Source organism: Ambystoma mexicanum, chromosome 13 (genome assembly GCF_040938575.1).
Source record: "Ambystoma mexicanum isolate Mex_15411 chromosome 13, UKY_AmexF1_1, whole genome shotgun sequence".
NCBI lineage: Eukaryota > Metazoa > Chordata > Amphibia > Caudata > Ambystomatidae > Ambystoma > Ambystoma mexicanum.
The window spans coordinates 131,022,253-131,049,926 of record NC_090938.1 but is presented as its reverse complement, the minus strand read 5'-3'; the positions used below and the strand labels follow the sequence as shown (position 1 = coordinate 131,049,926).

Here is a 27,674-nt window from a genome sequence, read left to right as displayed (position 1 = left end):
CACTACCTATAAAGCCCCAGAATCCGCTGTAAGTGTTTTACTTTCCTATTGCGGTTTGGTTCCTCCACCTGGCCAGCCTTCATCTCTCTCTGGAAAACCACTGTGTAACATTATTAGGACCTGGGGGATTGATTCAGCTAGTCAGTGCATTTAAAATCACCTGAGTTTATTGAATTAATGCTGCATTGTACTGGACGGTGAGCCAAGTCTTTATCTGGCTCAGTAACTAACTGGGGTTTCGGGTCCAAGGTCTGACTGTCCCAGTGCAAGGATAATTATGCTCCACATTAGTACTTAATACAAAGTGGGTCCTCTCGGGCTGAAGGGTTAGCCAGTATAACAACAACAACTATCTGAGACAGAGTGTGGGAGTTTGGAGGCAAAATAGGAGCCGTTTTGGAGAGTGTTGAAGACAAGAGCAGAAGGATTTGAACCATGAGAAAGAGGTTGGAGAGAGGTGGCAGGAAAAGGAGGTTGTGAAGTGCAAAGAGGTAGAAAGTGTAGAAGCAGGGGGAAAGTAAGGAAGTAGGACAGAGGAACATTAGAAGGCGCAAAGAGAGGTGGAGAAGAGCAGGGAGGTGGTAATAAGGAGCATCAAGAAAATGAAGAAGGCGGATAAGGGCAAAAAGGTGGCAATGAGGAATACCAAGAGGCGTGCAGAGGGGGGGGGAGTAAGGAGGCGGTGAAGAGAAAACTCAGGTGAGTGAAATGGATGTAGGGAAGAGCAAGGAAATGCTCAGGAGGAATATCAAGAGGTGTCAGAATGAGGCAAAGAGTAAGGAGGTGGTGGCTAGGAGGAACATCAGAAGGAGTGAGGAGAAGGTAGGGAAGACCAATGAAGAAGAAAAGAGTTAGGAGGAGCATGGAGGGGACACCAAGAAAAGACAGCTGTATTTTCAAGAGAAGGCTGAAGCTACTAATAGTGGAGAGGTAGAGAAGGCTAGAGTTGAAGATAGGAGGATGATAGGAAAGGGAGAGATGCACACTAACATTGAAGGGTGTGAGTGAAGACTGGAAGTACAAGTAAGTTGTGAAGTGTTGAACAGGAGGATGAGAGATAGAGACAGAGAAAGAGGAAGTTAAGTTAGGAGGTACAGGAAACGTCTGTTGCCACTTATTGAGATGGTAGACAAGGACATGGTGTTGGGGACAAATGTCTTGATATTAAGACAGGGAAGGAACGAAGGCACCCTAACCCAACCTAGAATGAATCTCAGGTGGCCAGTCTTTTGGTGGAAGCTCTGGGAGACATGTCCACCCTGCCCAAACCTAGCTCCCACCACTGACCATGCCTACCATCACAAAGTCACTGCATGGATCCATGAATAGTCAGGAGAGGCCAGGTTTCTCCCTGAGGCAGTGAATGATGGCCTCAGGTCGGAAAGGTGAGAATCCCCAGGGCACTTTCCTTCCATCCGTGTTAACCCACCTCCCCTTTCAGACCGACCAGCCCTGGCCCCTCCCCTAAACCAATCCCAATGCAGACCCATTCCCTGGTGGTTGTAAATGGGTATGGGCAGGTGCTGGGTTAGGTCTCCCCAGCCACATGGAATCAGAGACCTGAAAACCTAATAGTCTTGAGTGCTGCGAGGTGCACAGACCTCCCTGGGTCCACAAACCAGTCCACAAACCGCTTGCGAAGTCTGCAAACCTACAAAATCATGAGAAACCTGAAAATGACTGTGCAATCACTCCCATCCCTTGAATGCTGTACTTATCTCATAAAATAAACATACAAAGACTTGTCGAGGCACAGGCAGCTCTATCTGACCCATCAGACATATACATGCATTCTGTAATGGCTATCAAGAGTTAATACAGGTTTAGGCCAGCCCCCTAAGCCTTCCTTAGACCTACAGAAAGCTAGCGTCACAGTCAAGCCCAGCTCTCAGACACTTACAAACCACAGGTGCAGATCCTTGAAAAGAGTCCCGCCCAGAGGGAGGGGGGAATCTCCCTACAGAAGCCAGTCCAGCAGTGTGGGGTGCAGGAGCAGTAGTCTCGCATTTGTGAATATTAGAGGCCGGAAGTGGGCTCTAGGAGTGAAGAATATTACAAAGGAGTGTAGAAGCCCATCTACTGAGAACGAACATGGGTCAAATACCCTGTTCTATGGAATGTCTTCCACTCAGGAGGGACTACAACCACGTGTTATAGCTCACTGCACCCTTCACAGAGGAGAAATAAACATTTTGATATCAGTCTTTGTCCCACTCACAAGGGAATTCCATCACTGAAATGCTAGGCAATTCTCCTCTGAGCAAGAGTACCATCAGCAACACCAGATACGTGTTTCGGCCTTGTTGGGCCTCCTCAGTGAGGTGAAGCTGAGCCTCTATAAGGTATCCCTTGCTCACTGTGTCTTAGAGAAGCTTAGCTTCACCTTTCTCTGTGAAGGGTGCAGTAAGCTAAAACGTGGTTGTAGAACCTCCTGAGTGGAAGGAATTCCATAGACCAGGGTATTTGACCCTTGTTCGTTCTCAGTAGAGGGGCTCCCACACTCTTTGTAATTTTGTAAAACTTAGGGTTTCACACTAAGTAACCCAGGGATACCAGAGGTGGACCCCATGCCCACTGTGTCTTAGAGAAGCTCAGCTTCACCTCACTGACTAGGCTGAAACACGTGGCTGGGGTTTCTGATGGTACTCTTTTCAGAGGAGATATGCCTAGCATTTTGGTGCTGGACTACCCCTGTGGGTGGGACAAACACTGATATGCAAATGGTTATTTCTTCTCTGTGAAGTGTGCAATGAGCTAAGAAATTCCATAGAACAGGGTATTTGACCCATGTTCGTTCACAGTACAGGGGCTCCCACACTCCTTTGTAACTTTGTCAAACTTGGGGTTTTACCCTAAGTGTTAGGGAGAATTCTCTCTTTAGGCTGAATTTCCTAACCTAGTGAGTCCCCCAGCAGCTTTGCTGGATTTCTGGAGTTTGTTTTTTTCCTCCTGCCAAGAGTGAGAGTCTTTTCCTCCCACTCTTGGACATGATTTATGGTATTCCTTTGACTGGTAATGTGTTTTTAGGGCTATGGGGTCCTTTACTCCATAGGGTCTCATGTGTTTTTCCTATGTGTGTTACACAGCACCCTCCGTGCAGTAACACAGGGGTGTCATAGTGACACCCCACCATAGACTCCATACCCTGGGGCTGACTACTGTCTCCCAGGGCATGTAAAGTCACCATAGGCTTTACTAATCCCAAATTATGAACAGAAACCTTTACAAACCATCATATTGTGGACGTACTGGTCGGGCAATTCGATTTCCCCGGGGTCTGTTAGTCGAGGGGGCACGTCTCCGTCCCCCCTGATCGAGTTTTGGCTGGTGGCAGTGGAAACTACTTTTTATATTCGACCGCAAATATTTTCCTATGGGATTTTCCCATTGTTCGAGGCTACCAACTTTAATTATTTAATTCTCATAGCCTCGAACATACCACCGGTTTATTTAATTAATTTAATTCTCCGGTTGGTATTTTTTGCCAAGACTCGATTCTAAAATGGCGTTTGTGTTCTCTTCTGTGACTCCAACCCAAGTCGGGCCCTTTGTTCCACATTTTTTGGCGGGCTTCTCCACAGAAGCCTCCAAAAGTGGTGCCACTCTGTCTGGGTACCACAGGGGGTTTGGGAGGGGGTTTAGGCACCCTGGACCGAGTTACCTTGGTAACTCAGGTCGCACTCTTGTGTGATTGGCCCAAGTGGTGAGCCGGCCGGCTCACCCCTTAGCATGTTTGAGTGACAGCTAGACTGAGTGAATGGGGGTTTTCTGCATAAAAGCAGGGCTTTGGGGACTGGAACTTCAGAAGTCGCCACAGGACCTGAGAATCCGACGAGGGAGAAGCTGAGCCGACCTACCAAGACAACACCACCGGTGGAGACCTGCAGAACCGACTCACCACTTCCCGACAACAGAGAAGATCTCCCGGCTGGAGAGGCTTCTTCCCCTGACTGGTGGGCACAACCAGTTTTCCTTTCTTTCTTCGCACCCCAGCCCGGTTTGTGGTCGAACTGCCCGTGCTAAGCACCCCGGCGGCCGGATAGCCACTCACCACTGAACCACGAATCACCGGACCGCTCCTTGTACCTGAGAAACTCTGCGGCTGGTTTCTTCCCTGGCAGTGCAACGGACTCCTGTCTTCCTCCACGACGAGATCCTCTCTTCCCCCGGACGAAGCACCGACTTGCACCCGCTGCCAGGAACAACTGCCCCCGCTGGAGCGTTCTCACCACTATAAGGTACTGTGTCCGCCAGGCCTCCCTTTCTAAAGATTGCTACAAGGTAATAATAACTCCTTAACCTTCTGGACTGGGCTAGCCGCCTTGACCCTCTAACTGGTCCCTTTCTGTGGTCCAACTCCTTTTTGAACCTTTACAAGACTTTTGTGCACTGCAACCGTGTGACCTTGGACACATTTCGTTTGGATCCTCTGAAAGTGGATCCGGCCTCTTGAACTCTAACTTCACGGTTTTACTTTGCCTTCCTCCCTTGTTGTGTTCTTGAAAAAGTGTTGGGATCTGTTTCAATGTGTTCTCTGCTTTTCTCTCCCTCTTTAAAACAAACTATTAGAGTGCCATCTCTTAAGAGCTCACCGCTGTCTGAAAATAAGTGGGGCTTTACTTAAGACATGTCTAATATTCTTTTAAGGGAGTGTATATCTTTTAGTGACCGTGTTTTTGAATTGCTTACTATTAGTGCCTGTGTGTTTTTCTAGATGTGGTTTTAAATAAATAATGATATCTCTTTTACACCAAGCCCTGGTCAGTGTTTTCTTGTTCTATTGTGTGCTCTTGACCTATTGTGAATACTCTGTATACTGCCTAACTCTTCTTGAGGGAAGTCTGACTGCTCAGCCACAGCTACCAAGTGAATATGTGTGGTACAGACTGCTACCAAGTGGGTTTACTGCCAAACACCTGTAGTCCTAAATCTTTTGCAGTGGCCCCAGAGAGAACTGCACAGGTTTTTGCCTAACACTAAGTAACGCTGGGTAATCCAGATTTGGAGCCCTTGCTTACTGTGTCTTATAGAGGCCCATCTTCACCTCACTCTGCAACTACGAGTGAAGAAGACTTTAGAGTTGACAGCAAAGGAGTGCTGCAGTAGATGGTGAGAGCTGAAGATTGAGGATGGAGGTGGTAACATCAAGAGGGGCGAGGAAGAAGGTGCTAACTTCAGGAGGAGAGGCGATGGAGGTGGTAGTAGCAAGGAAGGTAGTCAAATCAGCTGATGAAAAAGGAAGGAGGTGGTAGCATGTGGAGTGGTAAAGGAGTAGGCGAAAAGCAGGTGATAACATCAGGAGTGGTGAGGAAGGAGTTTGTAACATTAGGAGCAGAGAGTGAAGGTGGTGGAGAAAACCTAGGTTATAACATCAGGCACAGAGAGGAAAGAGCCAGTGGTAGGAAACAGAGTGTTAAAACGGTATCCAGTGATTTTATTGCTGAAAAAAACATACATCAAGGGGCACTCAATATTTTGTTTTAACCCACTATCCAACACTTTCCCCAAATATTCTAGGATTGGAGTTTGTTTATATAATTGCAGCAGTCCTAAAATATGTTGGGAAGTGTGTTTAGTGGGTTAAAAAAATATTGAGTACCCCTCGATGTTTTTCCCCAGCTATGAAATTGCATATAACCGTTAGAACGAGTAAGCAGAAGAGGATGGTCGCAGTGAAAGCGGTGGTAAGATCTGACACCAAGAATTAGGAGGACGAAGGAGTAGAAACCTCAGTCAAAGAAGAGCAGAGAATATCAGAGCTCAGGAGTGATACAAAAGCAGTTCTAACACCATAGGTAAGTGATAATGAGGATGGGGAAGAGGCATAGAAGATCCAAGAGTGAAAAAGATACCGAGGAAGACCAAGCCTATCCAGCCAGAAAAGGCAGGTTCCGGCTGGCATGCCCAGATTGTGGTAAGAAGAATTAGCACGGTGTTAGGAAAGTATTGATAGTTGGGGGAGGAAAAGGTAAAGAGGTCTATGGTTTGGTCACCTTGCCTAAGGGACCCATCTCTAGAGCTTGCTGCCCCCAACCACAGAAGGGTGTTTGTCTACCCATGAACCTCGACACCAGAGAAACTTTGACACCGGTGACTTGCGTTACCTGGTACCTGCACCCGGTGGGAGAGACACGCAAAAAGACTATCCTGATTGCTATTACTTTTCCTTTGTATTGTAAATTGCCAGTTGTCTTTCAATTCACCCACAGCGTATATAAACCCTCATAAATCGGGCCCAAAGAAACCATGTGGTCTCTGTGTCCTTGTTGGTCCGGCTGTCCCTATGTGACAAGATGCACACCAGCCTTGAGCCCAGATGAGGGAGATGACCAGTGGTCAAGAAGAAGAAACAGACAAGCTGTATCGATAGAGGAGCCAAGAAAGTAATGGGGGTCACTTAAACCCCACCAGCACTGTGTGTGATAGAGAAGGGAGAATAATTCCTGCAAAGGCGCACCTTGGATTGTGGATTAAGAAATCCAGAGACCTTTTTGTTGAACTCTGAGACTTTTGTGGAACCCAAACACTTTGCTGAGCAGAAAGACGTTATTGTTTGAAATTTCAAAGAGAAGGTAACCTATTGTTACATTCTCCACAGTGAGAGATGACAACACCTCCCAGTAAGGGAATCTGGATTAACATTTATGACTCTTAGAGAACTGTTGCTTTATTTTAATGAGAAGTCATCCTGATTTGGTGTTATTTTATGCCCAAAATAGGCCGTTCTGTTGATAGTGTTTGAAAAACACCCCTAGATAATGTGGCTGTGGTGGCAGGACCTTTCTTGTAGCCCAATGTTGTAAATGCCCCGCAATAAACCTTTACGTTTAACTCAATTTCTAGTCTGTCTGTGGTTGATCCATCTCAGCTTTATGACAGGGCACACATCAGGTGTGCCACTGCCAAGCTGTATGATTATGGTTTGTCAAATGTAATTCTGTGATACATACAGTGAAGCCATCAGGGAATGTTCAAAAAGTACCAAGGGCACTGCCAAACAGCTTACAACTTTCAGTCGTTTACTGTGTTGCTCTCTTCCTGGTCGCTTGCTCTCATGCATTTCCACCTGCTCCTCATACTCGTTCATGGGCAGGTGTGTGTGTGTCCTGATTGGCTAATCCTCACCAACCCCAGCACACTCCTGGAACTATGCCCACATGGTGGGATAAGCTGTGCTGCAACCTTAAAAACACCACATGGTTTAAGAAGAGGGTACGTTTCTTGGCTAATAGGTTCAACTCAATTCAAGAAAGGGTGATCTCTCCTCAGTTGTTCTCTACTGCCTAGTGATGCACTGTTTACACCAGCACCACTTCTATAAATTTGCTGTGACCTGTATATGCTGAAATGAGAGCACACTTCACTCACTTGCACCAATATAAGTATAGTTACCATTTTCCGAATCGTCTTCACACGATTGCATATTTACCTCTATTTTATGCATACGACATGTATCTTCCCTTCAGGTGGCTGAACTATATGAGACCTGTCAACCTCTCGAAGATTGCTATTGAGAAGAGGTATCTCTCCATTAATATGCCATTTTCGAACCTTTTATTTCCCATAGTTGCACAGGAAACATATCTCTCCACAGGCTACCATCTGTGAAACATTTCGCTTTCAGGCTGATAAGTGTGAGATGTGCTTCTATATTTGTGTGATGCTTGCAGTGAAGGAGAAATGCCTCAGCCTTTATGAACCAACCAAAATGGCTATTGTTTTAAGACATAACACTTACCGTATGGTAAATCTGGGACTGGATACAAAGTGTGCAGTAATCCATTAGAGCACACTTTGTTTCTGCATCGTTGCCTCTTGATACATTACGTTTTAATGATGCTCGCAGTCGAGATGCTTCTGAAGCGTCAGGATCCAATCCAGCCTGGAAACAACACACCTGTATTATGAGCACAGTAATCCAAAGGGCATCAAACTTTGCTAAATACTAAAATCATCTAGTGCACCTACCTTTTTTATCAGTTGTTTCTTAAATGACAGCATGTTTGCAAAATAAATGGAAGAACAACACTGATAAATCTTGACGCCTGTTACCTCCAACGTCTAAAATAAAAGAGAACATGAACTGGAGACCTTGGATTAGATATGAAAAGCGAGTAAGCAAATGGGACACAATGCCATACTCTAAAAGCCCAACCTACAAATCGAAGGCTATGTATTTCCTGGGTGAACCAAGCAGATAGATACTCTGTGAGCCCAGTTAGCAGAGAAAACACCAGCTCTGTGATACTATCTCATGGGATATAGTCCTGTACTACAAACTCAGCACAAATGATAAGCAAAGCCCTAGAATAAAGTAACTACAGTATGCAGAGAATAATGGGGCGCATTACAAGTTAGCTGGTATACAGTAAAAGTGGCGATAACGGAATTACCACAGCTTTTTCCACGCTGCCAAATAAGGAGTTGGTGCTAATTCTGCAGGCTATAATTCCATTGGAAGAATTATCGTCAAATATGCTGGTGTTAATGGTAATTCAACCGAATCTAGGGAGAATTACTGCCCGAAGCCCATTTATGACGGTAATTCCGCTGGACGGAATTACCGTTACCACCAACCGTGTGTGCGCACTCCCGGCAACTTGTGATACAGCAGTGGTTTCTCTCGAACCCACAGCGGTAATTGTATTGCTGAATTTGTGATGAGGCCCAACATGCTATAGACTAACCAAGTGATTTCTTATACGTGTGCTATCTGCTCTTATGTCCGTGGATTAAAACATTAGCACATCCACTTTTTTGTGGTCTCTCTTTCCCTAGCCAATCAGTGGATGAATTCCACATTCTGCATCCGAAAACCATTTTTAAGTTCCAGAATTCTAGAGAAGAATAAATACTACATTATATTTTGTCTCATTGTAGAGTTGTCAAGATTCTTGGGTGGAGGAATTCTGCTGAGGCACTTACTGAAAGGCACCCAAAATCTGGAGATTCTTCTGACTGGCTTGGTGTCATTGTGACGAATCAACTTCCGGGGCACCAGTGGTCCAGGGATGAAAATCGGTTTCTAAACAATCTATTAGCCCCACACCTCTAGCACCAGAAGGGATCCGAACAGATTGGAAACACAAGCAAATTATAAACCTCCTTACCTAATTTTGGCAACGTGGTTTGGAACAGCAGGCTTATCTCCGAAAGGTTGTGGTTCGTTGGTTAGTTGCAACACAGTGAAAATACAATTGTTACCCAATGATAAAAGGGACTGTCCAGTCAAAGTTGTATAAAAATATCGACTTTATTATTATCACAACAGATAGTTGTTGCACACTTCAAAATACAACCCACCCTGTAAATGAATGCAGAGGACAGGCAGTTTCAAAGAAGGAAAAGGGATGCACTTTGGATACTGATAGGAGGGTAGTCAGTAAAGTAATTTATTGCAATGGATCAAGGATGCTTGGTTTACACACAAAGGGAGCAATGGATCGAAAAAAAAGTCACTAGGGCCTTTGGGGAAGGACCAGGGGGACAGAACCACAGTGTACCTTGTCCTGTAGGAGTTCTTGATGCTTGACGAGGTCGAAACGGTTTCAGGAATCTTTGCAGTTTCTGCGACAGAGTTCAAGACGGGAGACAGCTGTGGGTATCAGGTGGCAGGCAGTTCAGCAAGCAAAGATGGATGGACAGCTGCGGGCTGGCCTACACGGTCGCTCAGGTCAGGAATCGCCTGAGTGCTAGTTGGCGGTTCTGAAGCACTGGTCGAGATGGCTCGGGTGGCTTTAGTGACTACGGCGTAACAACAGTCATCAGTGCAGTCGGTTGCAGTTCGAGGGGCTCGACTGCCTCAAAAAAATTTCCTTTAAGGCGGACGATGGTAGATGCTTGTCAATGCACCTTTCCTAACTTCTTCACTGGGCTCATGCCATACTTTAAGGCGGAGGGGCCAAAGCTGAGAAGAGTGATGCAGGCAGCTGCCTTGTCCTTGGTTTGGTTCAGAGACTCTCTGGCACTTCCCACCTAGGAAGCTTGCCGCAGAAGCAGGGCACACTGTGTTCTGGCTGGGTACCGGTTCTAGAGCTGCTGCAGGGTCCTCTGGATTCGGTATCTCCCTCTGTTCCCTGGGAGATATTTAGGGGAGGGATCTTGCTTCCGTCTTGGAGGTCCTGGCCTTCTTTCACTGGCAGAAGAGGTAAGGTCTGTACCTTCAGCATGTGTCCAATGATGAGTTCTTCTTGCTACTCCTTGCAAAGTCTTCAGAAGATCTGCCCAAAAGAGGGGCTCAACCCTCTTTTAAAGCCAAATGGACCACACGAATTTGTGTAGTCTAAGCCTACCTTAATGACCCAATCCTGGGTCTCCACCAACAATCTCCTGTATACATGAGGTCATAACCTGTCGGATTCCCATTTAGTATTTCCTCTAGAAGGAGGATCAGGTTATGGAAGAGGTGTTAGTTTCTAAATCTTTTGCCTAGTGAGGTTTGCGTGGGTCTAGAATACTTTTATTTTGCATAACAGTACATTTGCAGGATTCAGGAATAGTCCCAATTAAAGATGGTGGACATGCTGAATAGCAATGATTGGCTCAGAGATCACTGTGAGGTAGTTTGGAATCCCTGAAAATATTTTAAACTGCCTTTCATTCTAGTCAAGCTCAAATAGGTCACAGTATCCAGAGCTCCTGAATAAAACCCAAAGAAAAATGTAAAGAAGATATTTTTAGGAAGGAGACAGAAGTTTCAGAGGGAGACCGTCAGTCACCAAAGAAGAAGCAGAATATTCCACATAAGTGCAGTAGATTAACTAAAGAACTACAACAAGTATTCTATGAAAGCAAGCGTTAGGAAAGTAAACTGTATATAGTTTCTGTTTAGCGTTATAAGTAATTGGCAAGAGTTAAAAGAGGATGGCATATAGAGCGCAGCTACTGAAAAAGACTAGCACATGTATTCAGTAAAAGAAGTTACGATTGCAATGCAGCTTCAGAAATCAGTTGCAAGTATTTTTGATATAAGAACCTTTATACGTGCGCAAACGTCACATAAGAGAAAAAGAAGACAATTTTGCTTGCGTTTTATTAAGGCTGCGTGGAGAGCTACGATCTGCTGTGTGAGGAGCGTCGTCTTTGAGGCAACGTAGAGGGTTCTGAAGAGGCAGTTGCTCAGAACATTCGTTGCTCATGGGCACCTTGTTGAGAGGGATGTCACCAGCATTGTGCGCGGGAGCTGAGAGAAATTCTTCTTGTGCTTGAGCGTTTCATTGATGTTACCTTCGGTGTGTGTGGCGGCGAGACCGGTGGAGCAAAGATAGGTGCACAAGCTCACCCATGCATTTAACTAAGTAGTTACTGAAGTTAAGCCAAATCTCCATAAGGAAGCTGTTAAAAACAGAAGTGTAGAGTTTCCAGCATACAGTGAGGAAATTAAAAAAGAGTGTAATCAGAAGGCATCTTCAAACTATAAAACGTGTGTGTATGCAGTCTTCATTTGGCTGGGCAAATAAGTAACCAGCAGAAACCTTAGCACAGAAGAGTTCAGTTGATTAAGAAAATAAGTCTGACAGCCACAGCAGTGAAAAGAACAAGTTACTTCTTACCTGGTAACATTCTTTTGATTGGATGTTCCTCCAACGTATTCCTCATCTTAGATGTATTCCATCCAGCTTTGCTGCTCTTCAGAATTTTTTTTGGCTGAGGGCGCCGTGCGTCAATGTCGTCGAGTCGATAGTCCCTCGAGGGCCTCCGTCGAGGGTGACGTCATCGGGTGTATAAGTAGCACGCGCGGCGCCCGTTGGCCTCAGTTCTGTTTTTCCCCTCTTTTGTATCTGTGATCTTGTACTGTGTAGTTTGTGTCGGCAGACAGATATCAGCCTTGAGAGATTTGAGATGGCAATAACCCGGAAAAAGTCTACAGAGGGGTAGGTTGGGAGGGTGATGAGGAATACGTTGGAGGAACATCCAAACCAAAGAACGTTACCAGGTAAGAAGTAACTTGTTCTTCGAGTGGATTGTGTCCTCCAACGTATTCTTCATCTTAGATAGGCTCCCAAAGCAGTATTTTGCATAGTTCCTCTGGAGGAGGGGTCAGATTTTTTATTTATTTTTTTAAACTGCCCTTAGATGGCAGAGTAAAGCACTGCTTTTCCAAAAGTTAGCTCCCTAGACTGGGAAGCATCCAGGTTATAGAATTTTGAGAAGGTGTGAAGCGAAGACCAAGTTGCTGCTTCGCAAATGGACCTTATAGGGACACCTCTTTGAAGGGCTGTGGAAGAGGCAATGCCTCTGGTGGAATGAGCTCTTAACCCTTCAGGTGGGTCTTTTTGTGCTAGTCTGTAGCATTCTGAAATGCAAAGCACGATCCAGCGTGAAATTGTTTGCTTTGTTACTGATAGACCCAGCTTTCTTCCAGTGTAGCCTATAAACAACTGGTTGTCCACTCTAAGTCTAGAAAGCCTAGAGATGTAAAAGCTTAAAGCTCTTTTTGGGTCCAGTCTGTGTATTCTTTCTTCCTCCTTAGAACGATGAGGTGGAGGATAGAATGAGGGTAAAACAATTTTCTGATTTAAATGAAAATCAGATATTACCTTCGGTAAAAATGATGGTTTAATCCTCAACACAACCCTGTCCTTATGGAACACAGTATAGGGTGGTCCAGAAGATAGTGCCTGCAATTCGCTCACTCTTCTTGCTGATGTAGAGCAACTAAAAATGCTGTTTTCCATGTTAATAATCTTAATGGACACGTGTGCATAGGCTCAAAAGGAGCACACATTAAGAATTTTAATACCAAATTTAGATCCCAAATCGGTACTTGAAATGGGTGAGGAGGAAACACATTAGTGAGACCTTTTATGAATTGTGTTATCAAAGGAATTTTGAAGTAGGAGCATTCTTCTGATGAGCGATTGAAGGTGGAAAGCGCCGCAAGGTAACCTTTTATTGTTCCGATATTCAGACCTCTATGTGCTAGGGTCAGAAGGAAAGATAGTACTTCCGGAAAAGAACATAGAAAAGGATCGACATTCTTTTCCCTGCACCAGTTGCAAAACATTTTCCAACGGCAACGGTATAGAGACTTTGTTGCTGGCCTTTTTGCCGAAAGCAACACCTCTATAACATCATCTGGAAGGTTCCAATCCCTGTATCTCAGCCTTTCAGATACCAAGCATGAAGGTTGAGTGTTCTGACCTCTGGGTGGAGAACCTGACCTTCCATTTGAGAGAGAAGGTTCTCTCTCTGAGGAAGACGTACTGGAGGACTGATGGACATATCTAGAAGGTCCGGATACCACGTTCTCCTGGCCCAATCCCGGGCAATTAGGATCATGCGGTTCCCGAAGCATCTCAGCCGCCTGATGACCTGAGGAATGACGGGAATCGGAGGGAATGCGTACAATAGTGGTAAATTCCACTCCACCACGAACGCGTCCCACAGTGCTCCTCTCGGGGGAAATTCCCTTGAGCAATACCTTTCGCATTTTCGGTTGGTACTGGTTGCGAATAGGTCTACCTGAGGGGTTCCCCAAAGGGTGAAGATCTCTTGAATGACTTCCTGAGCCAATTCCCATTCGTGGGACACCGTGCTCTGCCTGCTCAGAGCATCTGCCATCATATTCTCCTCCCCGGCTAGATGAATTGGCGTTAAAGAGATTCCCTCTTGAATCGCCCAATACCAGAGCTGCATTGCCTCTCTGCACAGGGGTAGTGACCCCACACCTCCTCATTTGTTTAGGTAGTGCATGGCCACTGTGTTGTCCGTCATTATCAGTACATTCTTTCCCCTGACAGATGGCAGGAAGGCCTTCAGCGCTAGTCTGATTGCCCTCAGCTCCAAAAGGTTGATATGTAGTTTCGACTCCGATGGACAACAGCAACCGTTTATTGTCAAATTGTTGGCATGTGCTCCCCACCCCAGGAGTGAGGCGTCCGTCACTACTGTGACCTCCGGCCATGGTTGCCAAAAGGGTTCTCCCTTTAAGATGTTCTCTGCACAGGTCCACCATAGAAGGACTTGTTTGACCTTGTTCGGAATCTGAAGAATATCCGTGATTTGACCCGAGAACTGGGACCACCGAGTCTTTAGGGCCCATTGAAGGGATCTCATCCTCAAGCGTGCCTCTGGAATCAGAAAAATGCAGGATGCCATGAGGCCGAGCAACCATAGAAAGTCATAAGCCTGGACATTTTGGGCATTTTGGAATTTTGAAACCATCTGAAGAATGTCTTGAGCCATCGTCTTGGGAGGCAAGCTCTTTCCCAAGGATGTGTCTAATACAGCTCCTATGTATTGAAGCTGTTGGGAAGGTGTCATTTGAGACTTATTTAAGTTGAGGGAGAAGCCCAGTTTGTGGAGGAAGTGGTAGGTGACTTTCAGATGATCCAAAGCTTGCTCGGCAGAGCGCGCTCTGATCAGCCAGTCGTCCAGGTAGGGGTAGATATGAATCCCCCCTCTCCTGAGGTGCGCTGCCACCACTACAATTAACTTGGTGAAGACCCTCGGGCAGAGGTCAACCCGAATGGCAGGACTCAAAACTGATAGTGTGAGTCGCCAACAACGAACTTCAGGTATTTTCTGTGCTTGAGATGAATCGGCACATGAAAATAAGCATCCTGGAGGTCCAATGACACCAACCAGTCCTGGAGTTGAAGGGCCTGAAGGATCTGAGAAAGAGTAACCATCTTGAACTTGTCCTTCCTAAGGAACTTGTTCAAGCTTCTTAAGTTCAAGATGGGTCTCAGTCCTCCGTCCTTTTTGGGGATCACAAAATACGGGCAGTACCAACCCTTTTCCTCTCCGCTGCTGGTACTGGTTCTATAGCACCTTTCTCCAGCAGGGTTAGAACTTCCTGCTGTAGGTGCGGATTTGAAAACTTCAACAGGTGTCTCCCTTGTGGATTGCTTTGAGGTTGCTTTAGAAAAGGAAGGAAATAGCCTTGGGCTATTATTTCTAGAGCCCAAACATCTGAAGTAATGGCTCGCCATTCTTGCAGATGCTGCGACAGCCTGCCTCCTACAGGTGTTTTGTGGTGCAAGTCCTCAAAGTGATTTTGTGGCGGATGTTGCAGCCGCTGATGGCAAAGAGGCTGCAGCTGGAGCTGGCTTAGCATGTTTTCCTTGTCCACCACGAGTGGCTTTTCTTTGGCCCCTTTGACTGGCCATTCCTCTCGTCTTCCCGTATGAGGTATAATAACGATAGGATCGTCCCCTCCATGATTGTCCTTGCGCACGAAAAGGCTGAGGTTGCCTAATAGCAGCTCCTAAAGATTTGGCCGCTGCTTTTGAGGTCTGCAACCTCTCAAGGCTTTCGTCAGCCTTGTTGCCAAAAAGGTGAGACCCGTCAAAAGGCGGTTCTGTACGTCCGGTGCAAAACCCGACTTCCGTAACCATGCAAACCTGCGCATTACCGTGCTAGTGCCCATGGACCTGCTTACACTATCCGCAGTGTCCAATCCAGATTAAAGGGATTCCTGCATGGCCTCCTTTCCATCTCTAACGATGGCTAGGAAACCTTCCCTTTCTTCCCCTTCCGGTATGTGCTCCGCCGCCATTGCGATGCACTCCCACAGAGTGTACGAAAATTTTGCCAAGGCACATGTGGAGTTGGCAGATTTTAATGCCATGCTCCCGGCTGAAAATACCTTCCGTGCCCAACCATCCACACGCTTATCGTCTCTGTCTGGAGGGATAGACGGGTACGCAAGTTTGTTGGAAGCTGTCGCTGCCTGTATGACCAAACTCTCAGGAGTTGTATGTTTTGACAGATAGCCGGGGTCGCTAGTGGCTGGGCGGTATTTTGATGCTAGGGATTTATTCACCGGAGGAATAGAATCCGGAGTTTCCCAATACTTGGCCACCCTGTTTTGTAAGGCTACATGAAAAGGTAAAACTGGGTCTTCAGTGGGACCATGATCCAATATGTCTGTCAAATCGTCCTCGACGAATTGGGCTGTTGGTTTAGCCCATCACAAGTAGTCTACCACCTTTGTCATTAATTGTTGATAAGATGGACTGGCATGCTCTCCTGGATCTGGTCTAACAAAATCATTCTCAGGAGAGGTATCAATGCCACTTGCATTATGTAAGGACTCCACCAAATCCTTCATCCTGCTTTCTTCCGATATTAGGCATTCTGGGACATTTTGGGTGCCATATTCCAACCCAAAAGGTACATCTTCCTCTTCGGATCTCTCCTGATCCTCAAAAATTGAGGTCAAGGATTTGAAAAACTCCTTCCTAGGGAGAGGCTTGAAAGCCTTCTCTGGGAGAGGAGGAGGAGGATGAGGTGTAATACTAGATTTTGAAGAAGATACATGTCTTGCAGTTTTCTCCTTCTCCTTTTCTAGCTGCCCTGGCTTGGTTGGAGCCTTTGGCGCCGAAGGTTTCAGCGTTGACGTCGATAAAGGCGTCGACGGTGTCGATGACATCGTGGTCGTTGACAGGGTCTGCTTCGATGGCGTCGAGGCGGCCTTCGACAGTTTGCCCTTCGAGGTGTGGAAGGTCTCGGACGGGGTCGGTGACCTCGAGCGGTCGACTCGACTCGAGCGTTTTTCACTAGGCATCCTGGAAGGTTCTCTATCCTTCCTTTTACGATCACCCGGGCTTGAGGGCGCGCGAGTGTCAGAGCGATGACGCTCCCGGCCGGCTTCCGAAGAAGGCGCGGACCGAGGCTTCGCTTTCTCAAACACCTCCATCATTTTGACCCTAAATCCTTCCCACTCTTCGGAAGACGAATGTTTTGTGGGGCATTTCATTTTCGGAGACTCGTCTGACGACGAGGTGGAGGGAGATCTATGGTGTCGTTTCTTCGACTTTTTCAACGAAGAAGACGAGCGATGAGAATCGCTTCGAGATCTGGATTTATGCCTTTCGCGTCAAGGAGATTTTTCCCCATGGGGTCTCGATTCAACGCTAGAGGCTTTCCAATCCTTCCGACCTACCTGTAGCTTTCCTCTCCTTTCTCGCAAGGCCTTTCCCGTCATCGCCTGACACTTCGAACAGGCCTCCATGTCGTGGCCTTCCCGGAGACACCACAAACACTCGCAGTGCGGGTCCGTGATCGACATTTTTGAGCCGCACGACTTGCATTTCTTAAAACCCGATATCGGGGTCGTGGTCGGCGTCGATGACGAGGACATTACTTCTTCTCGTAATATTATATTTCCTGACAGAACTCGAGGCTTGCCGAATGTCCGAAGCAACGTACTGCGGAAAAACGGAACTGAGGCCAACGTGCGCCGCGCGTGCTACTTATACACCCAATGACATCACCCTTGACGGAGGCCCTCGAGGGACTATCGACTCGACGTCATCGACGCACGGCGCCCTCTGCCGAAAGAATTTCCGAAGAGCAGCAAAACTGGATGGAATACATCTACGATGAGGAATACGTTGGAGGACACAATCCACTCGAAATGAATTTATTAGAAACCAACTCAAAGTAGAAACAGAAGTAGTTGAGGTGCATCAAGAAAGACTGTACATTTTTTTTAAAGGAATTGTTCAGTCACAATTGTTCATTTGTAAGACTTCAGAAGTGAGAGAAAACAAAGGCACACACAACTTTAAAAAGGTTCCTCCAAGCTTTCGGCAGAGAAATTTAGGTAATTAAGTAAAGGTGGGGGGTTGAATACTAGGGTGTTGAGGATTCTGAGATGTTGAGTAGCCAGAGGTGTGCTCATTTGCAGGTTACTGGGGGGCGTGAGGTTCAGCAGTCTGGGGGCTGCATGCAGGGGCTGTTCCTTTGTAATTTTGTCCACTTCTCCTTTACCCCCTGGCTGGTCACCTCGGCAGTCGTGACTCAGTGATTGTTGGGTGGGCTGGACTGCGGGGTCTGCAGGGCTCGCCATCTGCTCCTGCGGGTTTTCGAGCTGGGACCTTACTTAACCAAAGTGCTTTGCAACAGAAGAGGTAAAGTGGTGAAAACATGTAGAACTAAGTCCCACCCATCTTCCTGTCTTATGTGGATTAAAGGGTCTCTCTCATAAATGGAGCTCACTGAGGTTGTGCAGATTAGCCCCACATATTTTCCGGAGGTTGATCTACCATTATTCCATTTCATATACAATTTCAAAAAAAATCCCAGGTGAGCGTACACCCACCGTGCATATGGTCAAATTCCTCACAGTCATTGCCAAACAGAATTGGAGTAATACTGTGTGGGTTCTTCCCTATTTTTTGTTTAAGGGGGATCGATCTCTCATTGGTAAGGGTACATATGGAACAATAGGAAAAAAGAGAGAATGATTACCCCGCTCTAAATCCGAATGTTTAGGTCAGTGCACAACCTTTTTATTATCACTGAAACAGTTGATAAATGTCACATGTTATCTCCAAAAATGTCAAATAAAACAAACTGTATTCATATTCTTATGCAATGATATAAAATCAATTAAGATTACTTATTTATCTTCCTTCCAAGACACATGTGTACATGACAATTCTTCAGCAACTTTGTAAAGATATGGTACACATATTTTACCAAAAGTGGAATTAGTATGTGACACAGTTCTTTTGCACGCTATCATTTTGCTTTCTGATAGTCTCAAAAAAAAGATATGATATTAAATTCTATTCTATTACAGTCACAAAAAGCTTTGTCACAAAGAGACCATTATTCTGGTCTCCAATTTTCTGTTGCAAAACCTATAAGGATGTCTACATATGTTTCTGCCTTCAAAAAATACATTAGACACTATCCGCAGCGTCTTTTTTTGATGTTATGGGCATCTTCTGAACAGACATATTTCTTGTAATGTTTGCAAAAGAATCACAGGAACCCCTTGGGTATCATTGTCTCTCAGACACTATAATACAAAAACAAAAACTAAATTTAAAACCATATACTAAAAGGAGGCCATGTGTCTGGCTCGGATCTGTGCGATATTTCCGTTATGGAAAGGTCAGCGACAGAATTGTTTGCATGGAAAATGTACGCACTACAAATGTTCGTATATTTCCCATGCGAACATCCAATAGAAAACCATACATACATAAACCCCCGCCCACACCCACAACACATCCACAACACACCCCCAACATACCCCCACCACCCTACTTACATTTGGTTCCTTTGCGCTGTGTCCCTGCAGCGCCGGTTCCCTTTCACTTCCGTGATCGAGAAGCGGGGCGACAGGGTCCTTTTCTTTTTTTTGAGCAGCTGCAGGGATGTCCCCCGCAATCCCCGCTCGCTATACTGTATAGTATAGTAAGAGGGGTGTTGCGAGGGACAGCCCTGCAGCCCCCGGCTTTTTCTTTTGTTTGTTTGCATGGGTGAGTTGCCGCTCACTATACTGTATAGTATAGTGAGCGGGGTGTTGCAGGGGACACCCCCGCAGCCCCCGGCTTTTTGTTTTTTGTTTTTTTTCTTCTGCCGGGGGGCTGGGTGGGTGTCCCCCGCAACCCCGGCTCACTGTAGTGAGCGGGGTGTTGCGGGGGACACTCCCCCTAGCCCCATACCGACCCCACCGAAACACCTAAACACATACCACGAAACGTTCAAACTTTTGGTAGTTAGAACTTTTCGTGGTGTATGTTTTAGGACTTTTGATGGGGTCGGTAATTTTTATTCTGACATTTTGTCCGAAACCGTCTGGCTCCTGTGGTGTCAGCCTACTCAGGCTACTGTGGGCACTAACCTTTTTTTCAAAACAGTCAGACTTGAGCTTTTTTATCTTTGCATTTATAATTTCTTATATGCAGTGCGGAGCCACTTTTTTATTTACTTGATTTAATTGAAAACTATTTTTACAAGATCTTATCCTCTAATCCTTTGGAGACAAAAGAAAGAAACAAAAGAAAACAGAGGACGACCAAGAGCGGTCCAGGTTAAAGGGCGCTAAATAAGAGGTAGGAGGAAAAAACTTTGCATAGAGAGATATAGATATTTGTCCTTAGATATTTGTCTTTACATATTGATACCATCTCAGATCTCAGAGTTTTTGATGTCAGTACATGGGATCCAGCATCTTTTCTCAATCCATTTGCCTCTTATTTTTTAAAGTCAATTTTTTTGCAAAAATTGCGCCATTGCTATCACATGACTGGTGTTTTCCCCTTCAATCAGCCATTTCCACCAAGTTTCCTCTTTGTATATTACCAAATCTTGAAACAGGTATCCCATCTAAACATTTCTTTCCTTTGACAGTCCCTTGAACGATAAAAGCAAATGTCTAGTGTTTCCACTTGGTTTGGATTTGTGCAAAAATGGCATGCGTTGGAGGGCGAGATTCCTCTCATGGCCCAAATTTCGTTACTCGGTAGCAGATTTAGCCGCACCCTCATAAAGGTCACTGTTAAGATTTTATTGGGGAATTTTCCCCAATATGCCCAAATGGCATGCAGTCGTTTTGTTGATACTGTGAGGTGGGCTGCCAATTTATATTCAGAAGCATTATCTAATGTTTGTATCCAATCCCACTCTTCCAGCTTCCTTTTCACCTTGGTTGGGTTGCACTTTAATTCCTCTTCCGTGGAGTCAATCTCTTCCAGTTTGGCTCGATTTTTCTGGACCCATTCTGTAAGTAGTTTGTTCTTGCCTCCTTGCATTTCGATGTTAATTATATCGAAGATTTTTGTGTGATCTGTTAGAATTACTTTCCTGTATAACATTGCACTACTTCTATCCACTGTAGCCTGAAGTGATAGAGTACACAGTTCTCGCTGTATCAGTGCCAATGGTGTCCACTTTGGAAGGTTCAGTACTTAATGCCAAAAGTAGCCCTCCAGTTTTGACCAGCTATCATCAGGGATCTTTGACACTGCATCAGCCCTATAGGTTAAGGAAGGCACGACCTTTGCTTTGTAGAATTAGCGGTACCATTGTGAAGCGGCAACATTTTTTTGTCTATTGCCATGGCTTGAACTGATAGTTTCTTGGTTTTCTCGAAGAGGGTCTTGCATGTTTGTTTCTCTTAGGCTGTTGCTCAATGTGACCCTTAAGTATTTGAATTCTTTCACATGTTGAATCTTAGCATCTTCCAAAGAGCACTAATTTTTAGTTTTTTCTTGAAGGTTTTTCAAATGTCATAATTTTGGTCTTCTTTTTATTAATCAGGTTATCCATCTGGCGCTCTAGACCTATTGCGGTTTGATCCAATAAAATTAGATCATCCGCGAAGAGTAAACGGGAGATTTTGACCCCACCTAATGTAGGTGGGAACGATCTTACATCGGCTTCTGAATCCTGGAAATCCCATAGATATGAGTTGAAGAGGGTGGGAGCAAGGGAGCAACCCTGTTTCACCCCTCGCTCAGTCGGGATTGTTCTGGACAAGGTTCCCGCTTGGTTCAACCGCACTTTCATTGAAGTTTTTTGTGCAGAGATTGTATTGGGTCAAGAATCTCCCTAGAGGAGCTCTTTGCAATAAGCTTCTCCCAGACACTTTCACGGTTGACCTGGTCAAACGCCTGGACCAGGTCAACAAACGCCACGTGAATCCTAGGGCTACCATCCTTTATTCCCCCCTTCAACGCACTTAAGAGGAGAATATTCACTGAAGTACCTGCGTTCTTGGCAAAGCCCGATTGAAAAGGGTCTGCCACCCTTTCTGCTTTAGCCCAGGCTTGAAAACCTTCCAGAATCAGCGAGCCAAAGATCTTTCCAATGACATCCAGTAATGCGATCATACAATAGTTTCCTGCATTATCTCTGGGTCCGCTTTTAAATATTTGCATCACTGTAGCTGTTCTACAAGATGATGGTATGGACCTTGTTTCAATAGTTCTTTTTATAACCTCAGAAATAAAGGTAGCCCATTCTGTTGGAAACTCTTTCAAATCTGTATTAGTTAGGCCGTCTAGGCACGGGGCCCTTGAGGTGTTAAGTTTCATGATTGTCTCCAATATCAGTTTCTTGTCACAAGGGACATCCCATGTTATGTTGAAGGATTTCCGGCATTTCTGAGCAGGTTGGATGTTAAGGTTTACGTTTTCCTCCAATGTTGGATCCTTATCACAGTGGGCCTCCCAAGTTGTATTTGGGTATTTCAGACGTTTGTGGGCAGATGAGAGGGGTTTCTGAAAGAGAGCTGAGAAGTGGTTCATCCAAACTTCTTCTCCAACATTATTTTGTAGTAAGTTGTCCGTCTCACTCGTTGTTGTTTTGATGAGTGACCCGAATTCTCTTGCTTTTCTACCACATATCACTCTTAGCATTCTCTCTGCATCTGACTGATATAGTGTTGTTTGGTAGGCTCTCAACCAACTTTTGTATGTTTTCATTGCTATTTCAGCTTTTATTTATTGCTTCCGTGTTTTTAGGTTTTTACTGTGTGTCGTTGCGCTGCTCTTAATTTTCTTCTTTCCAAGACCACGTTCTTGTCATATAAATGTCTATTGATATTTCCTTAAGCGTTATTCCGTTTTTTACCTTTTGCTCAGTAGATGGTTAACAGTGGTTCGTAATTGATGTTATGCATGTCCAAGTCATCGTTATTAGAGGCAGTTGAGATGTATGCAGATGTTAAATTTTTAACTGCAGTTTCTGTTAATCTTAGACGCGTTCCACCACCACATTCTTCTATTGCTGCTTTCATCTTTGCTTCTGTATCGCATCTCGTTTCTCACTTTACCATCAGTAAATTGTGGTCACTAAGGTCAGTCCGTAATATTGTAAAAGCTGTAATGTGTGCAAGGAATTCTCTCTACACAAATATATGATCTATTACAGCTGAATTACCATCCCTCTCCCAAGTTGGTATCAGTTCCACATTAGTCTTCCATATCGAAGGAAGGTTATGTAACTCTCGAGGATCATTAGAGATGACCACATTATACCTCTCTGTAAAGTTGCTGACATAGTTTTGCATGTGTTAATTTTCCAGATTTTCAGATAGGTCATGTTTAGGTCACCACATAACACTATATAATTGGGTTGCAAATCTGTATATATTTCGTCCAGTATGTGTTCTGCCAGTTCCATACATTTTGCATCACTCATTTCAAGGGGATTCCAGTATGTATTAATTATGATGATGTCGTCCCAGAGACCCTCAGATTCTGAGGGTTGTTCATATCTCCAGTTTAGATGTAATACTTGGAAAAATAGGCTTGAAGCCAAAGTCTGTACATAGTGAAATTCACTGCCTGATCGAATCATGGTCCGCAAGCCTGATGATGGTCGGCCACGAGGACCCTTCAAGGCTGGTGAAATATAGGTCTCATAGCCGTCCATGTATGGGTTTTCGGTTAACCAAGTCTCTTGTAGACATAAAATGTCAAAATCGCCTAAGTTTACATCACTGGGTGACAGAAGATGACTGAAACCTCTTGTGTTCCATGAGCCCAGTGTTATTTGGCGATGGTCCGGGGGATGATTTTTCTCCACCTCAGTGGTCGAAGTAAGCGGGAGCGGTGGTCCTATACTTTTTTTAATTACCTTGTACAGCTCCTATACTTTTATTTTTAAAAGAAACCGTTCCGGAATGTTTTTGTTTTAAAATGAAAGTGTAGGAAGAAGTTGAAACCTTCACTTTCAGTGCACAGCAGGTGCAAGTGTTTGGGGGTATATTGTGTGTGGGAGGGCTTGTGGCAATGGGGTCTGTGGGGAGCTGGTGGCAGGCCAGCGGGGAATATAGTTCCACTACTTCTTTACGTACACTTCAACCACTGCTCCACCTGATATAGCCCCTGTTTGAAGTTGGTTTTAATGAGTGGCCATCTGCGCGTTGAGATCGCTAAGGCTTCAGGGACCCATGCCCATTTCGCTGAATCTCAATTTGGTGAAGTTTTATCGAAGGAGCTGTTTTCGTCTAAAGCGCCAGTTAAAGTTTTATCTATGTTAAAAGTCACTGTTCATTTTGGAAGCAGAACTTTGGGCTCACACCCTGTATTCAAAGGATCTTTGAAGATCTTGGTTACTCCATTCGGCTGATTCCACTGGTAGTCCTCATGAGGCAGCTGGAGATGACCCTCCTGCTTTTCTGCTTGATCATTTATTGACTCTTTGAATTTCTCGTGTGCACAAGTCCAAGTGTATCCCTTGCTGTTTTTATACTCTTTACTTTTTTCTCTTCCTCGATCATCATTCCTTGTTGGTAAATTAGGATCCGGGATTGATCTATCTTTATGTGGTGTCAACGTACAGATTGATCAGAGTGCTTTAAGGCTGTCTACTCGCTGGTGTATTCAGTTAGATCAAAGCCTAACATTTGAAAGCTCTGTATCGCTTTTGAAAACATCATCCTCACCTCAAGAGATGGAATGTGGAGGTATACTCTATCCATTCTTCCACTGGATCCAAATTCAAAATTTTTATATCATCAGTGCAAATCTGTCACAAATTTGGCATGCATTAGAGCAGAGTCATTACATTTTTCCTATTTAGGACTGTGCCTTCTTCTTTTGCTCCAATTTGTTCCAGTTAGACATTTCTGGAGCTTTTAATTTTTTCTCGATAGGAGTGGCGCAGCCCTGTTTGCGACTCATCCCTTTCCTTCTTTCTCTGGTCTCTGTCCGATGATCTCTGTCGTTCCTTCTGGGGCGATATTTTCTCTCTTTGTTTTTGCCTTAATCTTGACGCTTTCCTCGATGAGTTTTCATTTCTCTTACTCACAGGGCTTGTTGCACAATGAGACCTGCTATGTGTTCTACCTGAATTCTGGTTTCTCATTTCCCGGTCTGCTTCATTATTTGATTCGCCTAATGGTTTCCGGGTCTTTTTCCATCAAAACGGAATCTTTTTTCTACACATTTTTCACATCTGTCTGCTAAAGTCATAAAGATTTCTGAATTATTGGTTTTCTCAGGAGGTTTTATAGCTACTTTCTGAGTGTTTGTTGTTGGTGAATTCCTAACCAGGTTTATAGCTGTCAGCTCTGACTCAGACTCTTCTACTGGATATTGTGATAGGTCCATCAGATCCAAACACTCGTCTGATTCTTCTATAGTTATCGCAGGTGACTTTTTCCTTTCAGAATCCTGATCAGAAAGAGGTCTAATCCCCGCTTTTGATTGAACTTCCGGAAGAGTTTTTCTTGGTGCAGGAATGGGCGGCTGTTTTATTTCTTTACTCTCTTTGCTTTTTTGAAGGGGTAATGACACTTGTGATCACAACACTTCTTATAACTGGATCTTTTAGACATATTTTTTTGGAGAACAGAGGGGTGTCGTTAGTTAAATTAAGAATTTTATCGTATTTAGGTTGTTGGACGTGACGACATGCTAAGTCCTTCTGTTTGTTTGGTTTAAAGAATATACATCCATTTTTAGAATTGGTCGTTAAGTCTGGTAAATTTGCCACACTCTTTCCACATTTATTTTCCAATGAAATTTCCTGAGGCGCTGCTGACCGAGTGTTCTTAATGGTCTTAGGATCTGGCTTAGGTGCTTCGATTAACTTGTCAGTGGCGTCTAAATATGAGGTGTTAGTCGTGATTGATCTCTGGCCTGTGTCAGACACCGAAATTGTGAGTACTGGCTGACGATGTTTTGTTTTCTTTTTTTGCTTCTTTAGTTTTATTCCCCAAAAATTCGGATTCTGTCGCATTTGATGTTTCTCTTTCTATACCTGAGCGTTGCGCAGCTCCTTTCGATATTTCTAAAGCTGTAATATAACCCACCACATATATCAGCTTTGTATGCATCATAGCTGTCAACGTTTTATGATCTTTCAGAGTTTTGTTGATGGCCTCATATCATTTAGTAAATCAGGCCAGAGCAATCATCACTGCAGAAATAATTGTAAAGAAATATGTTTTTTTTGTCGGAGTTGCTTTGTCCAATGGAAGGGTTGCCGTTATTGATTTTCTTCTGGACGATGCAGTCTTCAGACTTTGCTCTATTTGAGGTGAAGGGGTTCTACTGTTGTTAGAACTTATTTGGACCGTTGTATTCTGTTCTCTCCCCCGTCTTGTTGGTGATTTACTGATTGGGATATCCTTTATCGGCTTGGCCTGTAGTTCTACGTGTCCTGGTTCCAAATTTGGTTGAGTGGTACCTTTATTTACTCCACAAGAAAAAGAGCATTTACGCTTATAGATTCCTGTTTGCTAGCGATTATTGTGTCCTTTTGCACTTCAAGCTTGACAATGTTCACGCTAAAAGGGTCCTTCCCTTCGTCAGGAATAGTTTGTTCATTATTGGTCTGATTAAGGTTGAGAACCTCCTTATTTGTTCTGATTCTCGGGGAGTATCCGGTTGCGTGGTCTCTTGCGTCTTCCATTGTTTTCCAAACATCTTCGTTGGGGGAAAGACTGCATCTGCAAAATTTTCCTCAGTTAGGGACTTTAAAGGGTCTGTGCCCTTTTCCACTGCCAAGTGCATACCCGACCAGGTAAAACCCTGGTTAGCCGGTCTTTCTTCGTTCGTTTGCACCTGTGCACCTTCCAGTAGTTCAGCATCTGAAAGTTCACCCATGGTCGTCTTTACCGTATTAGCATTTTTTTGGAAGAAATATGGTAGAGATCCCACTGAGGAAAAGCCATTTATTTGGGCTATTATCTTCCTATATGTCCTCACTTTGTCTATCGTTTTCACATCTTTAAAAGTTTGTTTCTGTGGGACATCTTTTTGGGATTGCTTTAATTTCCATTTGAATTGTCCATGTTTTAAGACTGGTTTTACATTCTTTTTTTCTGTTGGCTGTGTACTTTTTCTCCCGACTTGTGTTATCCGCTCCCTTTCCAGTTTACTTTCTACATCTGTAGAGTTCATCGGAGTATGGGAGTCGTCCATGGAGTCGTTTAGTTCCAGGCTGCAGTTCGTACTTGGAGTGTGCCAATCTCCTATTGCATTTTCTTCACGTGATAACTCAGAGATAGATTCTGTGGCCACTGGACTTCGCAAGTTTTCTCTCGTCGGATTTGCATGAATTTGTATTTCAACTGTTAGTAGGGGTTGCCTTGTTTCGTAAAATGGGTTGGGGAAGTTTGCGTTATTTTCTTTGTATTTTAGCACGTCTCCCCGATAATGATTCCCATTGGTAACCTCAGTCCACGAGTTCAGATCTTGTGTGGGCTCGTTTATTTCTTGTAACTTTCCATGAATTTCATGGGTTACGAAGTTAAGTGTTGGGAGAGACTGATCAGATGTGCTTTCGCTCTGCGGAGTGTTTAATTTTTCTGTCTTTCATAGAACCTTGGGCTGTGTTCTTTAGCGCTGCAGCGTTGTCAGAAGGGTTACTGGTCAGGTTAGGAGGCAGAGTCGGCCTCTCTCCGAACAAGCCACTCTCGTGACCTCTATCTTTGCCGTTGACTGGCCCCTCTGCACCAACCACACTTCGGCACCCAAGCTGCTCAGACTCACCCGCCATCACGACATTCAAACCCACACACTTGACCGTCGCCCCTGCAACTTCAGGTAAGCTAGGCGTGTCTTTGTTATTTAATGAGTGATGATGTAGGGGGGGAAATCGGGCGGGCAGGGTTTACAGTGGACATTGTTCGATTGGTTGTGTCCGGGGGCACGCTTTGTTGTGAAAGTTCCAAGGAGTTTAAGGCTTTCTTACCTCCTTCGTAGATTTCAGTTTTGTCGCTCGTTCCAGGAGGGTGAAGCACCGTTTTCCTTGCATTTGAGGGAGATTTTAGAGGGCTTCTGTGCACGAGGCCACTGTCCTCACTTCGAATACGCTGGTTGCGCAGACAACGTCCTTCTTCCTGATTTTTCTTTAGTGCCGTAGCTGCTATGGACTGCTGCAGACTGCGACAACTCAGTAGCCAACTCCGTGGCAGATCCGCAGCGGCAAGGGGTTTTTAAGTAGTCTCCTCCTTTCTGTGTGAAAATGGT

General features: G+C 44.8%; 1 protein-coding gene across 3 annotated transcripts in view; it reads right to left on the bottom strand.

Annotated features, from left to right (window-relative positions):
- Positions 1 to 27,674, bottom strand: part of SLC26A8 (solute carrier family 26 member 8) — a 3,396,452-nt gene that overhangs the window by 290,909 nt on the left and 3,077,869 nt on the right. For 2 of the 3 annotated variants that reach the window (XM_069633436.1, XM_069633435.1), the window contains exons 16-17: positions 7,969 to 8,061; positions 7,739 to 7,882 (exon numbers count right to left, since the gene is read on the bottom strand). The exons of the other annotated variant lie outside the window; for it this stretch is intronic. In XM_069633436.1, coding sequence (XP_069489537.1) covers positions 7,739 to 7,882; positions 7,969 to 8,061 — 237 coding nt within the window. The remainder of the gene's footprint in view (positions 1 to 7,738; positions 7,883 to 7,968; positions 8,062 to 27,674) is intronic. 3 annotated transcript variants of the gene reach the window in all.